The sequence below is a fragment of the Eleutherodactylus coqui genome, chromosome 11, assembly GCF_035609145.1.
Source record: "Eleutherodactylus coqui strain aEleCoq1 chromosome 11, aEleCoq1.hap1, whole genome shotgun sequence".
NCBI lineage: Eukaryota > Metazoa > Chordata > Amphibia > Anura > Eleutherodactylidae > Eleutherodactylus > Eleutherodactylus coqui.
The window spans coordinates 115,597,581-115,612,913 of NC_089847.1; the positions used below are offsets into that span (position 1 = coordinate 115,597,581).

General features: G+C 43.2%; 1 protein-coding gene across 1 annotated transcript in view; it reads right to left on the reverse strand.

The window, feature by feature from the left end:
* Window positions 1–3,020: 3,020 nt before the first annotated feature.
* LOC136581652 (ovochymase-2-like) overlaps window positions 3,021–15,333 on the reverse strand; it is a 51,115-nt gene continuing 38,802 nt past the window's right edge. The window contains exons 21-23 of the mRNA XM_066582275.1: window positions 13,087–13,216; window positions 8,121–8,248; window positions 3,021–3,230 (exon numbers count right to left, since the gene is read on the reverse strand). Coding sequence (XP_066438372.1) covers window positions 3,097–3,230; window positions 8,121–8,248; window positions 13,087–13,216 — 392 coding nt within the window. The 3' untranslated portion in view covers window positions 3,021–3,096. The remainder of the gene's footprint in view (window positions 3,231–8,120; window positions 8,249–13,086; window positions 13,217–15,333) is intronic.

The window sequence follows — 15,333 nt, forward strand, 5'->3', positions numbered from 1 at the left end:
TCAGAGTCTACAGCATGTGTTATACTGCTCTCTTAGTAAAACATTACAAAGGTTAATTATGACAAAGCTGCATGCTCAGTATATGATACCCTGTTAGTAAAATTTCACTACAATGTGTGTCCTTTGCACTTGTACATCTTGCCATACACACAGCACAAATATTATGCACACAACACTGCTTCATGAAATATAATTCAATAATTTCACAAGCACATGTGAAAAATTGCAGCATGTCTTATTTTGGTCTATATCACAGGCCAGAGTTGGACATGCAATATCCTCTACCTGTGGGGCTCTGACAGTTCACAGATGTGTGTCTGTGTGCTCTCTGGTGCATTTTGTACCTGAGAATCTCAGGCACAGTTCACATACAACCATCTGAATGGGCCCTAAAACCAATGTGCGATCACCTGGTACTTTTGTACATGATGGGCACAACTCCCACCTATTAGTACATATGATACATATTGCCACTACTAAACATCAAACTTGGGTTGATGAAACAATGTGTAAAGACATTGAAGAGGAATGGAAAGCATTTTGGCTTCAAATGTAGAAAACTTCCTGTGATGAGCATGGAGAAGCTGAAAGCAGGTAAATTCGATGGACTACAAATCCAGAAACTCATGAAAGACCAGCGATTCCAAGATTCAGGGATGTAAGTGATGAACAGTGTGAACGATCTCACCAGGAAAAAAAGATTATTAAAGAGCAGTACTTTAATAGAGGCGGGATTTATGAATTGGCCAATCATGGCTCAGCCAATTTATGAATCCCACTTCCACAACGTGATTGGTTCTTCAAACTCTTCTCAACTAATCAATGCAGAGCTGGATGAACCATATTGGTTGATCGAGCGTGGCATTGATTGGTCGAGTCGAGCTGGAGGAACCAAACAGAGACATCGCTTCCTGGAGGTGTGATTTTTGAATCCCGCAACCAGGAAGTGATCTTCTGTGGGTGAACGAGGACTGCAGAATGGCCAACAGAGCTCAAGGGAACAGCAGGAGGACCTGGACCATACCAGCTAGGTAAGTATTCTCCTTTTTTAGGGGAGGGTTTAACCTGCTCGCAATTTTATCACAGACAACAGCAAAGCATCGCTGACGCTACAAAATTGCAGGAACACAGTTGTGATATCATTGCGATTTTGTAGCACCGATATGCCTGTATAATCGGAGCCTACACAGCACTGTCCTTTAATTCCAACTCCCCTTCCCTCTTTTCAGAAAAAAACTGGGAAACAGAACTTCAGGAGACCTTTATTGAGGACCAATGGCTTCTGTATGTCAGTTGGGTACTAAGAACTCTTGTTGTGCTAATCATTAAGAAGACGTTTATATAGGTGGCATCTACCGCTTGTCTGAAATGCTTCCTGGTACTTCTGGTTTGTGTTGGAGATGTTATGGACAAGTTGGATCTCTGTTACATATCTGGTGGTCATGTGAAATCCTTAAACCTCTATGGGATCAGATTTATTTCCCACTGCATTCAATTTTAAATTGTGACTTCCGATGGGGCCCTAATGTGGCCCTATTATCAATGTTTTAGTGTCCAATCAAAATGTAGAATTGTACGACTTTTGCTTTCCCTGTAAGATCCGCATAACCCCTTAGTGAAAAATGTTGAAGACCAAATCCTGGGCATGAAAGATAAAAAGCAGTCAAAGAAGATCCCTTAAATAACGACACGTGGCGATTACATGTAATGATATAAGACGGTAAATAATATTCCACACTCATGATTGCTCCGTAGAACCACAACAACACTCAGCCTACAGTTGTCAAAAATGCTGGACTTTTCTTAGACAGCCCTTAGACATCCCTTTAAAGGACATCTGTCAGCTTCTCTGCGGCTACTAAACAGTAGCATGGCAGGGAGTTTAAAGTGAGGTACAATCTACACATATCACCCCACTGTACAACCTGCCTCAGGAGCCCCAAACGCTAAAAGCACTAAGGCCCTTTGTAAATGACGCAAGAGTGATGCGATGCGATGGGTGCGCCATAGCTAGATAGTAATGCAAACCAGAAACCAGCTCCTCTGCAGTCAGTCCCATGCAAAAACTGGCTGGAAACCACAACAGATGCACAAGAAAAGGGAGTAGGTCCAGCGTAGAACAAAAACTCTTTTAATTGAAAAATCTAGACCGGTGTTTCCCAATCTTCAGTCCTCACGGACCCCCACAGGTTATGTTTTCAGGATATCCTATAGTAAGATCCCCTGTAGCAATGCCTGAGGCACCGACAATAATTACATCACCTGTGCAATACTGAGGAAATCCTGAAAACATCACCTGTTAGGATGCCTTGAGGTCTGGAGTTTGGGAAACACTGATCCAGTCAGACATAGAAGAACAAGTAACATGTGCCATTATACATGTGTCAAGCAAACATGTTGCCCTTTATCATAGTCTATTATCAGGGCAACATGCTTGCGTGAAATATGTAAGACGGCACATGGTCCTTGTTCCTCTGGATTTTTCAATAAAGAAAAAGAGTTTTTATCCTACGCTGGACCTGCTCCATTTTCTTGTGCATCTATTGCTACATAGTGGTTCTGGATTTTACGCGATCATGAACCCTTTCTCATTGGTCTTGATTGGCTGCTAGCAATATAACTGAGCTGTCAATCAAGAGCCAAGGGGAGGGATTGATGATGCACCCCCACCTGTACTATACATAGGTGAATCGGGGGTTCAGGCATCTGGGATAGCGGGATGACACCTCCTGGACAGACTGCTGTAAGAAAACTAACTTTTCCATTGCCGTTTATCTTTCAGGCTCCATAAACAGCAGGTAAGACGTTGGCACCTTCACCCCTACCAGTCTGTTTAGTATTAGGTTTGTTGTGTGCTGATGACCAGCCATCTAGGCAGGATTATGCCACTGAATTTACACACCGCTTCCCAGAACTGGAGTCAAACGGAGAAGACAGTAAAAGTACTTTTAGTTGGACATCTGAACTTTATCAGCCTTTCTGGATAACTGGAAGTCGGACAAAAAGATATTCACTGTAATCTTAACATTTTTTTTAAAAAAACCTTATATTTATATATTTTTAATGCTATTTTAGGTGCACATTTCCACTCTGGCATTAATTTTGACTTTGGAACATATAAGATAAGGACAGATGCATCTCAGTAGCCCGGGCCGTGCTGGTAACTTCTATGGTGACAGATGAACCTGTAGACTTCATGATCAGCGGGATCTTTTCCTCCGTCAGTCGAGCTGTAAAGAAACATTCTGACATGTGAGCAGTGTAGAGTAGAACAAAGGTGAGCACTAATCTACAGGGCAGAGACCAGGGGCAATGACTTTACCAACTGCAGTACACACATCTATGCACCCAGTGTTACGAGTTTTGTGTCTACTGCAACCTTCAACTGAATACTGTATATGTCATAAGCAGGAACCTTCAACTAACGTAGTTTCAGACCAAAAGATGCATTTTTTAGCAAGGAAAAATCTTGCAAAATAATCTGTGTCTTTTGGTCTGAGGTCAGGTTGGTCTGGCAGTGCCAGACCCCTCTGACTGCTTCCATATGATCAAAGCAAAAGCGCTGTAACTGATCATTAGAACCACCAGGAAATACTTTACCTCCCTCTATAGCTTTAGTCTGACCAATGTTGATTATCACAGGATCTGACATCTGACACTTCCCACCCAGGGGTCTGCGTTGCATGTACATGGCATGCAATAATGCAGACATTGGGGGAAGTATCAGAAGTCACAACCTGTGATAATCAGTGGAAGTTGGACCGGAGCTACGGAAGGAGGTAAAGTAGTTCCTGCTTGGGTTGCTACCCCAGCAGAGGTATTGGGGGCACTATTACCATGAGGACCAGTTAACTACTGGGGGCACTATTAATACTGAGGCCACTGGGGGCCACTATTACTACTGGAGATACAAAAAAACTGGTGGCTTGGTGCAGCGCTCCAGGAGCAATCGCATTATTATGGACGATTGGGTTCAAATTCTCCTTTATTTGGTAATCTAAACAATCAGCATTGGAAAATACATTTCAGGGCGAAACCCCTTAATCTGTTCAGCTGGATTACATAACCCCTGCATCCTCTACGGACATATCCCGGTAGTCTTCCCTATTAATAATAAGGCACTATTTACCCCTTGAGTGGCGGGTTTCTTACCACCCTGTCAGACCCACCAGGGCAGGTTTTTTTAAAAGGGCCAATCATTTAATTGCAACTAGTTTTCCAGTCGCGCTCCAATAGCCATAGCATTTTTATTTTTCCATTGACACGGCCATATGAGGGCTTGTTTTTTGCAGGAAAAGTTGTATTTTTTGATGGAATCATTTTTGGGTATATATAATGTATTGCATAACTTTTGTAAAAAAAATTTGTAGGGAGATTGGGGAAAAAAAGGAAATTCTTTCATTTGTTTTTTGGATTTCATGTTTACAGCATTCAGCGTGCAGAATAAATAGTGTGATAACATTGTTCTCTGAGTCACACGATTCCGGCGATACCAAGTTTTTACAGTTTTTTAATGTTTTCCTATTTTTGTACATTTAAAACATTTTTTTTTCTTAAAGGTTTGCTTTTGTGTCGCCACATTCCAAGAGCCGTGTTAATTTTTTTTTCCATTGCCAGAGCCCTAGAAGGCCGTGTTTTTTGCGGGATGAACTCTAGTCTTCATTTATCTAATTTTAGCAACATGTAAAATGTTGATCGCTTTTTATTCTATTTTTTCTAGTGGCAAGCTTAACAAAATCTGTAATTCTGGCATGTTTTTTATTTTTATTTTTCCCTGCATTCTCTGAGCAGTATAAATAATGTATTAAAGTAATTCTACAGGCCAGTACAATTTTCTTTTTCGCGACTTTTTCACAGTTTTAAAAAAAAAGTAATAAAAGTTTAAATCCCCCACTTTTTGCCATATCTATGAGAAAAAAATGTAAGTCATAAAAGAAAAATACATATTTGGTATCACCACATCCGTAAATGTCCGATTCATCAAAGTAGCATATTATTTACCACGCACGGTGAACGTAGTCCGAAAAAAAATAAAGAACGCCACAAATGTATTTTTTCAGTTACCCTGTCTCCCAGAAAAAATGCAATAAAAAGTGATCAAAAGTCGTATGTTTTACAAATTAGCACTAACGTAAACTACAGAACATTCCGCAAAAAATGAGCCCTTGATCAACTATGTTGTTAGAAGAATAAAAAAGTTATTGCGCGCAGAAGATGCAGCAGAAAATAATTTTTTTTTAAATTAAATGTCTTTGGAAAAAAAATACAAGTACTGCAGCAAAAAAAACTATATACGTTTGGTATCGTGGTAATTGTACCGACCCATAAAATAAAGTTATGAGGTCATTTTTGTTGCAATTTGTGCCGTAGAAACAAAACGCACTGAAAGATGGCAGAATGTCATTTTTTTAAATTTTACTCCACTTAGAATTTTGTAAAAGCTTTTCAGTACATTATATGGTACTTTTTATAGCACCATTGAAAAATACAACTCATCCCGCAAAAAACAAGCCCTCATACGGAGACGTTGATGGATAAAAAAAGAAGTTATGTTTTTTTAAGCAGGGGGAGGAAAAAAAGAAAAGGAGGAAAAAAAAGGGGGGGGGGCCCGCATGATTAAATGGGGGGTTAAATAATGTAACTAACTTCCTTCTTTTGGTCATTACGATGCAGGGTTCCCATATGTGTAATTTTTTTACATAGTAAAGGGAGAAAAGTGTTTTTATTTTTATCTTTTTAATTTTTTTACTTTTAAAAACAAAAACATTTTTTTTAACTTTTTGTCCCTTTAAGGGACCTCCACAGAGACCCATCAGGACACCCTGATCACATTTCGGGGGTCCGATAGTGACAGCCTTTACATACTGCATTCGCATAGACTGTGGCATGTAAAGGATTAACACTGCAGAGATCGGAGGTTTTCTCCATTTTCTGCTGTGTAACAGCTGGTGCACAGCTATCCTCTGACAGAGGGAGCCCCCTCCCACTGTCAGCTCTTTACATGCTGTGGTTGTATAGACCGCGGCATGTAAAGGGTTAACACAGCAGAGATCAGAGGTTTTCTCCCTTCTCCGCTGTGTAAGAGCTGGTGCCCGGCTATCCTCTGACAGCCAAGCACCAGCCCTTACCCTGCCACAGAGACCATTGGCTGGATTCTGACAAGCCGATGGTCTCCATGGCAACCTGTAAACAAAGCAGTGCAGGAGTTTTAAAAAAAGAAGCGGAAAGTTGCCGGCAGATTAGTTCTATCTTTCTGCTTCTTTGTTTAAAGTCCTGCACTGTTCTGTGTGGGACTGTGCAGGCAGAGCACACTGCCACAGCTTGTGGCATTGTGCTCTGCAGGTCCCATAGTGAAACATAGCCCGGACATCTTCCAGGCTATATCACTATGGGCAGTGGAGCTCATCCTGAAAGATTTCCGGGCGTGCCACTCAAGGGATTAATACTGGGGGCCACTATTATTATTTCCCCAGCAGTTAGGACCTCATGTTCATAAAATTCCCGACTGTGTGTAATCCAGCTGAAGTGATGAAGGGGTTTCGCCCAGAAATGCGTTTTCCAAGGCTGATGGTTTAGATTACCAAATAAAGGAGAATTTGAAGCCAATTGTTCTAATAATGTGATTGCTCCTGGGGCTATCCGCTGAGCCACCATTTTATTGTCTCCCAGTAGTAATAGTAGCCCACGCTGGTTTCAATATTAATACTGTTATTATAAAAAATAAATATAAATATATATCTACGGGGGGTCACTATTACTACTGGGGGCCACTATTCTGTATGCTGGATTCATTAAAAACACAGTTTCTTTTTAGTTCTGTTTTAACTATATTCTGCTGTTTCATAAAACAAAAATTAAAAAAACAGATCCAGTAAAAACAAAAAGAGAAACGCTGATGTGAATGAGTCCCAATTTTATTCAGTGCCTAAGCATGCAGCCCCCAGTGCAGGTCCAGCATAAGACAAAAGTAATGGCTGGCCTGCAGATCTGGGATTATAACATGTAGCATTGGTGAATCCATGCGGCGCAGTATTCTCCTCCCTTCGCTCTGTCCGCTGTGTGTTGGAGCTCGTCGCCCTGAAACTTTAAGCCCTTTCAAGCCTCATCGGTTCCTAACTGCAGAGTGTGTCTAGCCAAGGTCAAGGCAGACAAGCAACAGCAGCACTGAGATTCATTAAGGGCATTGTCATCTGCTTCCTCCATATAACAGTCGGAGGGCAGCCGGTCCAGTTGCTAAATTAAATAGTTTGTTCCCCTTGACAATGTTCTATGTTCAGATAACGCCGTAAGGCTGCTGTCACACCGGCGTTAAGGCTGATTTAGACAATGATTTTCATTCAAAAATTGCTCAACGCCATCTTTTGAGCGATAATCGTTGTGTCTAACTGCAATGACATCCTGCAGTTTTCGTTAAGCCGACGCTGATCGCTGATCTTTCAGCGTGCTGAAAGATCAGTGATCAGTTATCAGGAATTCACAGCGGGATACAGCTGATACTATTGTTTCAGCTGTATCTCGCTCCCTGATGACAGGTAAGGTATGAAGAACAGAGCCTTCCAGCTGTGTTCTCCATACCCATGCTCGGAGCGCTCAGCTGTATAACACCCGGGTGCTCCAAGCAGGAAACAGCTGGATGCAGAAGACAAGCGGGGCCACCTTGCTTGTCTTCTGCATCCTTCACTCAGTGCGCTCGCCTGTGTAACAGCCGGGCGCTCCGAGCGGGGAACAGCTGGATGCACAAGGCAAGTGGCCTTGCTTGTCGTCTGCATCCTCTGCTCGGAGAGCTCGACCATATAACAGCCAGGTGCCCCGGGCGGGGAACAGCTGGATGCGGAAGGCAAGCGGCTCCGCCTGTCTTCTGCATCCTCCTCTCGGAGGGCAAGGCGATCGCTCAACGTTTGAGCGATCATCTTGCGCTGTAAAGCACACAACGATTATCGTTGATAAATCGCTCAAAAGTTTTTTTGGGCAATAATCGGTGTCTAAACCAGGCTCTAGGGTTAGTTCAGGGTTTCCATCTCTGCTCTGTTTTTGAAGGAGAGAAACCGAAATTGATCACTTTTTATTGCTGTGCTACATCGTTGTGAGAGTATTTTTCAAGCTTTGTGAATTGCTCTTACCTTTAAAAGTTTTGTTGCTGGCTCCCCCTTCATAGATAAGCAGGGAGAAGTGCCGGCCGGACAGACTCAGCTGGTTAACATGGAGCAAAATAAAATGGTCCATTGGAGCCTGGAATATCAGCCGGCATCTGAAATAACCGACAGTCATAAAGCACTTCTAGCATCCAGTCCTGTGAGGAAGGACTGTGTACAGCTCTTAGAGCAGAACCTATAGAACATCTGATCATCTACACGGGCCCCATACTGGTGACATATGCCGCTCACATACCCCCACAAAGTTGCAGACATACCCCCACAACAATGTCGCCCTACAGTGCCCCAGAACAACGTCGTTCACATGCCCCTCAACAATATTACTGAGCCATGTTGCCGAAATGCCCCTCAACAATATCCCCAGAACAATGTTGCCCACATGCCAGTTAGCAATGTTACACGTGCCCCCAGAACAATGTGGGTCACATATCCCCACAACAATGTCGCCCACATTCCCCCTCAACAATGTTGCCTACGTCTCCAGCCACAATGCCAGCTATTGAAAAGTGCCAACCACAAGCCCTCCTTAACAGTGCAACCACAACACTTACACTGGGCTGTTAGTGTAGTGGCCCAGAGTTTGGGGCCCCTCCAGCACTGTAGAATGCATGTTCTATGTAGGTTTTATGAGTCGAAATATGTGTATTAGTATTTCCAGGCATGAAAGAGTTAACGTCTGTGAATGTCTGGGAATGTCTGGAAAATGTATCAATTTTTTTAGGCATGTATTGGTTGGTATGCACGTGATAATAGTGGAGAGAGGTGTCAAAGAAGAAGGTTGTGTTGAGTGAGTAGTTGGTAGTCGACCAATGGAGATGGAGGAGAGATGGGTTGCAACTCCGGCAGAAGCTCAGCCATGCTGGAGTCTCTCCTTAAAGAAGTTTTGGAACCCAGGACATGCTGAGTACTGTTCCTATTCAGAAACCGCAAGTCATGCAAGAACAGTGAGTGACCGCCTGATGTAACCACAAGTGTGAAAGAGGTCTAGACTCCATCCAGTTGAAAGAGTTTTGTCCAAGAAAGAGAGATCCAACAGATAACCGAGACTGTGGATGTATATACCTTGGAAAACCCGAACTGCACAAGTGAAAGGAAAACAGGCGAGGAATTTAACCCTACTACTAATACAACTCTCGTACTGCCCAAGTGGCTCCGTACAAGTTATTCTTCCGTTGATTGAAAAAGACGTTGAAGAAAAAGAAGACCGAACGTTCCCAGTTCTTGTTGGAAAAATACCATGTGTGTGGACTACTCTTTATTCAAGTTGGGTAATCCACCACTGATCAAGGAACGTTGGCGTCACAGTGACAAAACAGGGACTTAAGGTAACCCAGGTAACTAAACGTGATCTCCCCCAGTTGGTAACGAGGTCGGGTGTTACGCCAGCCATTTAGAGGAGACAGTAGAGCCCCGTGACAAGGTTGCTACTTCATTTGCCCCGCTGTCTCCTCGGCTGACGGCCTACTCCTTAGACACTGCATTAGCACTCTTCTTGTACACATGTGTGCGCATCTATACATACATGTCTGCATGGGCAACTGCTTTGTATGCAGCAAGGAAAACATTGCCATAAATTTACTGCGTGCTATTGCCATTTTTGGTTTCTGCTTCTACTGTATGTTGCAGCCATGGCTTAACGTGCACCTATATATTTCCACTGAGATATATTTCCATTGGGTAGTGCTGACCTATTTTACCTTTCTTGAACAAATATTTGTAAAGTTCTGGCTGCCCCCACCTGGTCGTGCCCACCTGCTGCCCATTTACCTTCTGTCCCTCCTACTGGAGCATACGAATGGTATCCTACCTTCCCTGGTTTTATTTGTACGCTTAGTCCCAAGAGAGGAACATTCTGAGAGGTGGGAACCCAACATTCCCAGGTTGAGATTTACCACCTGGTATTAATGTTAGGACCCATCTGAGCTTGGTCACCTGGACGTTGGTAGATGGGTCAATGTAATTTGATCAAATTGTATACCAAGAACCTTGCATTATTTAATGTGGTTAGAGTATTGATTATAGGTATGTACCCCTCTGATAGTAAATTTATTTTGCGTGCTGTTGCCATTTTTGGTTTCTGCCACCTGCTGTCCTTATACTACGCTACTGGGCTGCACTCAAAACCACATGTGCTCAATGCATGGTTGGTACCGGTTAAACAGCTTGAAAATACATGTAAGAACCATGAGGACCGACCACCATATAGAATACAGTAAAACTCATGCAGGGGAGTCACATAGTTGACCTGTTAGGATGTAGAAAGGTGTTACTGATGTGTTACTATGAAAAAAAAAATTGGTACCATGTTAGCCAGTAGAGACATAAGCCTGAGGAAGAACCCTGAGTAGGTTCAAAAGCTTGCTATATCATCATGTATTTTTGTGAGCCATTAAAAGGTATCATATCTACAAGATTACTTGGTTTCTCTTACTGAGAACAATCACATGATGTGTTACTGTTGCTTAAAATTTTATTCAGGTGTTTATTGAAAAGGGAGAAATGCTGGTTGGCGGTCTTGCAAGAGGAACAGGCTAAAAAAAGATTAAGGTATTCATGCGCTGCCTCTTTGGCGGCGGCAGTGTGTGGTCGTGCAGTGATGCTGACAAGTGAGGGGAAGATAAGTAGACCCCTCCAAAAAGGAGCTACGCAACGGCTCAGAGCACCACCAAGTCTAGGCAAAAGTGATTAAAGACCACTTTCTGAATAGTGAAGTCCATTCTGCTTCTTTAACAGAGACTGTTACCCAGCAGGACCCCGCTTACCCTGGTGATATCACCGCCTGCTGTATTGGTATATTACTGATATTAAAAGTTGTAAGTTCTTCAGGAAGACAAAGTGGAATCCTGTGTCTTAGTAGTTGTGATCAGAGGGCATTTGTCTCCAGTGTGTCTACCTCGAGCATCCATCCAGATACCAACAAGTGGTTTCTGATAGCCAAAGTGCCATCCAGTTTATTGAAAGATCCTGCCCTGGCGTTTGGCTCTGCCAGGCTTCCACAAGTGTTACATGGTATAGTTGGCAGGATAAACCAACCCATTATACCAGAACAGTATGAACTGACCAGCCAAAATACCGACCCAAGAACATCTGAACACTTTCCAAGTGATGAACTTCTCAACTGACTGAACCTGCAGTAAGCTGAACTACGAGTCCTGAGGCTTACGAGAGACCCTCCAGCAAGACTACAGGAGATAGTGCCATGGTCAAGAATGACCTTCACCAGTGAGTGGCAAAAAATGAGCTGAGGCCTAGGGTTGCCAGCACCATGTATAGGCTCATGTCCAAGGTTGAGTTGCAGTGGCAGGTGCTAAAGGACAGTGTACTCAGTGGGAAAGACCAGAAGTGCGCAACTGAAAGAAATCCTTATCAGTCATGCTGGAGGACTTAACTTTCAAGAACCATGATCTGGCTGAGAGTGGGGTGGTGTGCTACAGCTAAATGTGGAGCCTACGAAGCTACTGGGCCACAGCAATATACCAGTATGATAAAACAGGTGGAAATACCCCTTGGTAGAAGGTAAGGACAGAGAGAAGAGCCCACCATGACCCAGTACAGCTGGGAATTTAACTTATACTTGACTGGGAACAGTTCCGTGATCCTAGGGGTGGCCAAGAGAGGTCAAGCTCTGGGTCACCTGGCTGTGTTAGGTCTCTTGGACTCAATTCAGGGGACCAGGGAGGCAAACATGGAAGGCTGGAGAGGCCACTGACCCCTACTACAAGGTGTCTCTACAAATTAACCCCTTTGTTGTCATAAGAAGAAATATTCAAATGTGATAAGTAACAAATTAAAAGGATGTCACCGCTACTACAGTTGTTTTATTGTTTGATCTATTGTTGGTTGCAGAATCTGCAACCCTTAAAGAAGGGAGGGATGTAGAAAGGTATTACCAATAGGTTACTGTCACATTAAATTTTATTCAGTTGTTTACTGTAAAGGGGGCATTGCTGGAGGAATAGGCTATAAAAATGGTTAAGGTTAGCATGCGAGGCCACTTTGGTAGTGTAGTGACCGAAGCGCAGGGCACACCACTGAAAGATGGTGGGGGTGGTTGTCATGGATGTCACGGTAGCTCTACCAACTCCTCCCCTGAGGGACGCGTGTGACCCTTTGCCAAGGCCCTGACAGGATTCTTCAGGCAAACGCTGGTGGTGCAATTTACCTGTATATGGGGTTGTCACGGGTGACGCCACCATTCCTTACTCCGCTGTGAAATCCAAATGGGAGAAATAAAGTCCAAACACACACACGGGTAAATTGCAGAACACAGCCTACAGCCACCTGGTTTCCCCCTCACCCTGCAAGCTGGTGGCTGGCACCCTGTGGAACTGCCTGGGTTGCATGTAGCCAAGGTCAGCCATTGTTGTATATTTACATTTTAAAGCACCTTATACTGGAACCAAAGACCAAGGCCTGATAACATGAAGATGGGGACAATCAAAAGTGAATTTCATATACTGTATAAAGATTAATGGATTAATTGAAGCAATGGAAGGTATTTATCATCTCATTATGGCCGCCTGCAGACGGCCGGGGTCGGATCCCGCTGCGAGAATTCTCGCAGCGGGATGCGGACACGTGCCCCTGCAGAGACCTGCGGCTCACCCGCTCCTGGCGACTCGTCTTCTCTGTGATGTGCCAGTTGCCACACAGCCGGCGCATACGCAGAGCGGAGCGGGCGGATCTCTACTGACATTTCTGTGCGGTCCTCTGTGAGACCCGCACAGAAATAGAACATGCCGTGATTTGTTTTCCGTGTGTGTTTTCACACGGACAAATCACGGCTGTGTGTATAGGATTGCGTTCATGCATGCAATCCTATGGCAGCGCACACAGGCGGAAATTCTGCGGGAAATCCCACCGCGGAATTTCCGCCTTGTGCAGAGGCCTTATAGTAAACCCAGTGATTTATCTTTGATTTCTCTAGTCTCACCTGAGTCCTTCAGGTCTGTCCTTACCGCTGACGACCAATCTAAGGTCTCCCGGTGATTGTAGCGGCATGACGCCTTCACAAGGCACATACATGTTGTGTGAAGAGCTGGAAGCATTGGATGACCGATTGTCTGTAAATAGAGACTTGTATAGTTTATAAGTAAGTGAATGAAAGCGATTTTCATCCTGTGCATTGAATGGTTTGCAGTCTGAAATTTTTAGCATTTTTTGATGAGATTAGGAAAAGAGGTTTCTTTAAAAACTTTTATATTTTTACTATTGCAATAATTAACCCTTTCCAATCCACTGTCTGACATCTAAAGACATTCTGATTAAAGGCTGTATAGCTCCAATGTTGGAAGACGTCCGGCAGGGTATTCTTACTGTTTATTACTGGCCGCTCTGTTGTCGGGGGCCTCTCCAGCATGTCCCACACTGCAGTACTGGCTCTAGCCAGCAGATGGCGCCATTGTATAATGGCAGAAATAGAAAGCCCCCCTAGGAAACCCTGAATCCAAAATTGGATTGCAAAGGGTTAAAAATTCTTTATTTTATTTCTACTTTCTACCTACGAGTGTTTGATTGCTTATACAGTATAATGCAATACTATACTATTGCATTATACTGTATTCTAACAGGCATTCTACTAAGACATGCCAAAAGAACATCTTAGTAGGCAAAGTTTCTTGGCAGTCTTGGGGGCCTTCACAAAGCCGCAGGCTGCCATGACACCTGGATGGCATGTGGGGGTCCATTTGGGACACCCCAATCTTGATTTGGATATTTAAATGCTGCTTTCCGAATTGATAGCAGCATTTAAGTGGTTAACAGCTGCAATCAGAATTACCTTCTATCATGACTGTTGAAGGTAGTGTCAAAGACAGCCGACACCCTCTCTGTAGGGAGCCAGCTCAGTCCCCTGGGTTAAAGGGGTTTTTCATGACATTTTAGTAGCGTATAAAGTAAATGAAAAACACATACTGCTACTGAGTAAAGTAATTGTTCCTCAGTTCTGTCACATCTTAAAGGGGTTTTCTTAGACATTTTAAAATCTGACATGGGGCTAATAAAGGTATGACAAACAAAAAAACAAAAAACTCACCTTCACGCACTTCTAGAACCGGATCAGCAGTACCGGCCTGACGGAACATTTATCATGTGAATATGATTTTTTCCTTATATTATACCCTTATCAGTTCCCTGTCAGGTCTTAAAATGTCTTTGAAAACCCCTTTAAGACGTTACAGGACTAAGAGGCAATTACTATCTTCAATAGCTTTCACAGAGGATAGAGGCTCCCATAGAAAACATAACAATTAGGCCTCTTTAACCCTTTGCAATCCAATTTTGGATTCAGGGTTTCCTAGGGGGCTTTTTTTCTTTCTGCCATTTTACAATGTTGCCATCTGCTGGCTAGAGCCAGTACTGCAGTATGTGACATGCCGGAGAGGCCCCCGACCATAGAGTATCCAGTAATATACAGTAAGAATACCCTGCCGGATGTCTTCCGACATCGGAGCTGTACAGGGTTTAATCAGAATGTCTTCAGGCGTCAGACAGTGGATTGGAAAGGCTTAAAGTGACTGTATCACCTATATTTTTTTACCAATTTAAGCCAGACAGTGAAACATTTTCCATTTTTCTAATCTGATTTTATTTTCTGATTATTATCTTTTTAACCTCTTTTTTTGTACATAACTATGAGGGCGTCCATTTTGCATTCAGAGATTGGCTTTACAGCAGCCACATGGCCCATTGGAACCTGCAGTCTGGAGATGACTCGTTGACTTCTATGGGAGAATGTTGTTGGCATGCTCTGCAGAGAGGGGGAGGAGGTGAGCTGTGATCATCACCTATTGTGAACAGTGGATCCTGTCTATTAATAACGGTTACCTTTCATTGTAATACTTCCTGTGATGATAATGAGATGAGTGCTGAGCAGTGATCTCCACAGAACAGGAAATGCCAGATTATTATTAGGCTATGTTTTTAAATAAGCATGATGATGTTGAAAAATGTAAAAAAAAAAATCACCAAAAAATATAAAAAATTGGTTTTAGCATAAAAACGTAACTTGAACAGTAGGTCATTTTCTGATAGTGGCTCCCACAGTAGACCTTCAGCCGGGCAACATCCCAACAAGCATTGCACTCATTCTTCCCACAGCTCTGGTCGAGCTGCTGCTATCAGTCTGTGACCCCTGACCTCTCAATATGGCGTATATGCTGTGTACAGGAATGCAGATACA